The sequence below is a fragment of the Kogia breviceps genome, chromosome 10 (genome assembly GCF_026419965.1).
Source record: "Kogia breviceps isolate mKogBre1 chromosome 10, mKogBre1 haplotype 1, whole genome shotgun sequence".
NCBI classification, from domain to species: domain Eukaryota; kingdom Metazoa; phylum Chordata; class Mammalia; order Artiodactyla; family Physeteridae; genus Kogia; species Kogia breviceps.
Window position 1 is genome coordinate 54052002 of NC_081319.1, and position 3170 is coordinate 54055171.

The 3170-nt window shown below is 42.6% G+C and overlaps 1 protein-coding gene across 1 annotated transcript; it reads right to left on the minus strand.

Annotated features, from left to right (window-relative positions):
* Positions 1-233: 233 nt before the first annotated feature.
* On the minus strand, positions 234-924 carry LOC131764338 (ubiquitin-conjugating enzyme E2 L3). The gene has a single exon (XM_059077432.2). The coding sequence runs from the start codon at positions 906-908 to the stop codon at positions 444-446; it is 465 nt and encodes a 154-aa protein (XP_058933415.1). The 5' UTR covers positions 909-924; the 3' UTR covers positions 234-443.
* Positions 925-3170: the final 2246 nt, after the last annotated feature.

A 3170-nucleotide genomic window follows, 5' to 3' on the forward strand; every position in this document is an offset into this window, starting at 1 on the left:
GCTTCTCTTGTTGCAGAGCACAGTCTCTAGGCGCACGGGTTTCAGTAGTTGTGGCATGTGGGCTCAGTAGTTGTGGTGCACAGGCTTGGTTGCTCCGCGGCATGTGGGACCTTCCTGGACCAGGGCTCGAACCTGTGTCCCCTGCCTTGGCAGGCGGATTCTTAACCACTGTGCTGCCAGGGAAGCCCCCCCCCCAAGGTTTTATTTTATTTTATTTTATTTATTTATTTATTTATTTTTTAACATCTTAAATTTTTAATCCTTTCTTTACAGGTCACCTAGACCACTTTTGATTAAGAAAACTGTAGAAAGTTAGTAACTGCCACAAGCAGACGCCAGGCGGTGGCACATGTCAATTTTCCATAGAGTCCTGCTTCGTGTGGTGTCTCAATGCACTGCTCGGCGTCTCTGCTCACACTTGCTGGAATCAATCGCGGCAGATTTTAGTCCACAGGTCGCTTTTCCCCATATTTCTTTGTAAACTCTTCAGCATTCTTACAGAATTTTTTACGGTCCTTAGAGTATTCTTCAGCTAGGTCAGCCCGGAGCGGGTGCTCGGGCTGGGGGTCGTTCACCAGTGCTATGAGGGACTGGATGACTTGGTCAGTTTTGGTTGCTGGCTTCCAGTTTTCAGCACTAATTACTGGCAGACAGACCTGCCCCTTTTCGTCAATGTTCGGGTGATAGATCTTCGTTTTAAATGTGATCTTCGGTGGTTTGAATGGGTACTCTGCTGGAAAGTTGATTTCAATTCTGAAGGCCCCTTTATCATACGGAGGGTTGTCAGGAACAATAAGCCCTTGCCAAGTCAATAAATTAGCTTCATCAACCTGGATGTTACGGAAGTTTTTCATCCCACATTTGCGGATTTCTTCAAGCTCCTTCATCAGCCTCCTGCTGGCCGCCATCTTGGCTCTGGTGCTGCTGCTGGCCCAGAATGCATCGCGGCGCCCCCCCCCAAGGTTTTAAAATAACACATTTTAATGAAAAATCACCATTTTTTTCACCCAAAACAACAAAAAATTAGTGAGAAGACTGGCATTATTTTACAGATTTGTAAATTTTTTTTAAAGTCTGACTTAATAGAAGCAGTGTATTGCTGTAATTCAGATACATGAAGAAAACTCTGTCTTACACAAATATGTAGTTGTAAAAGGGAGGGATATGTTAACAGCTTTTTAAGGTAATTGTGGGTATTCTTCTTTGTTACTATACTAAAACTTGACAATTGTTTATTAAAGGATAGTTGTGGGGCTTCCCTGGTGGCGCAGTGGTTGAGAGTCCGCCTGCCGATGTAGGGGACATGGGTTCATGCCCCGGTCCGGGAAGATCCCACATGCCGCGGAGCGGCTGGGCCCGTGAGCCATGGCCGCTCAGCCTGCGCATCCGGAGCCTGTGCTCCGCAACGGGAGAGGCCACAGCAGTGAGAGGCCCACGTACTGCAAAAAAAAAGGATAGTTGTGATGTGGAATCTGATAGCATATCAATGAAATTTCCATACTATACTACATTAAAATTCATTGGTCTAACTTGCATTTTATTTTTTATTTATTTTTTTAATATACACCACGTTTTTAAAAAATAAATCTTTATTGGAGTATAATTGCTTCACAATACTGTGTTAGTTTCTCTTGTACACCAAAGCAAATCAGCCATATGCATACATATGTCCCCATATCCCCTCCCTCTTGAGCATCCCTCCCATCCTCCCTATCCCACCCCTTTAGGTCATCACAAAGCACCCAGCTGATCTCCCTGTGCTATGCTGCTATTGCACTTTAAATAGATATTTTACCTAGCATTATTATATAATATCATGCATTGCCCTCTTGAAAAATATTGGTTTAGTGAGTTATTTAAACCTTCCAAATGTTGACATATTTCATTATAAAATATAAAAATATTATATTTGTTATTAACACCACTGATGTAATCAGAAAAGGCTTTAAGTATCGGGAAGCTGTCAAGTTTATGATGACTGATATAATTTTTCCCAAAATTCTGATGTTCACTTGATAACTTGGATTTTATCTTAGGCAAAAAATGCTGTCAGTTGTTTTCCTTGATGTGACAGGCTTGCTTTGTTTATTTTCAATTACGTGTCTGCCAAATCCTTAAATCTGTGTGGTTTGTCAGTTTTTCTTTCAAATGAATATAGTGTTCTGTGAAAAAGTGGCTAGTTCAGCTTGCAACTCAGTCAATTGCACACGTGCTTTCCCTCCAGATAATCTTCACACTCAGTATGAAGCAGAAGCTGCTTTTTTTTTTTTTTTTTTTTAAAGGTGACGAAGAATACAATGACTACTAGTACAGTTTGGTGCTTCTGCCATGATTCATACTAAAATGTCACCAGCTTTACTCATCATTGCTTTTGTTTTTTGCACTGTTCGTGCACATGTCAACTGTGAAAAAGGAAATAGTGTCTTAGTATTATTATGAACATAGTTTTGACATCACAGATCCTCTAAAAGAGTCTTGGGGACCCCCTGGCATCCAAAGACCACAGTTTGCAAACCACCGTTCTAAAGCTTGGACAGAAAAAGTTCTACGTGAGAAGGAACGTCAGATCAAAACTCCGACTAAATGTCTGCTAAAGATGGCAGATTTGGCTGCTGTCCTTGGAAAAGATAACACCAGGAGAAGGACATAATGAGAGAATGAAAATTGGACACCGTTTAGATGATAAGTTAATATGATCTTTGTGGCGAGCATTGCCCTCTGAGGAAGGCACCATTAAGACCCTCATAAGCCTCAGGGCCCGATTGTACTCTCCTTGGTATGCATCCTGGACTTTATGGGATGAACGTAAAAAGGGAGATGGCCTTTGGCCAAATCGCTCCAGGGACCTGCTCAGTTACTGGGAGTCCCTGGTTGTTCCCTAAAGCTAGGAAAAGCAACCCTGGAGGGGAAATTGGTGCCTTTGAGGGAGAAGCCGAGAAGCCAATCAACCAGCTGATGCCGATAAGGCGTGACTAAGCCGAGAAGCCAATTAACCAGCTGATGCCGATAAGATGGTGACTAAGCAAATTCCCTGCTTTAGGGGTATATATATGGCTATGCTTTGTTATTAAACTTGCCTTGCAACCATCAGTTGCTTGTGCCCTTATGATCCCATACCTTGGTGCGTTCAGTTCCCTACCCCCTCTCGTCGATTGTTGCTACACTGTGAG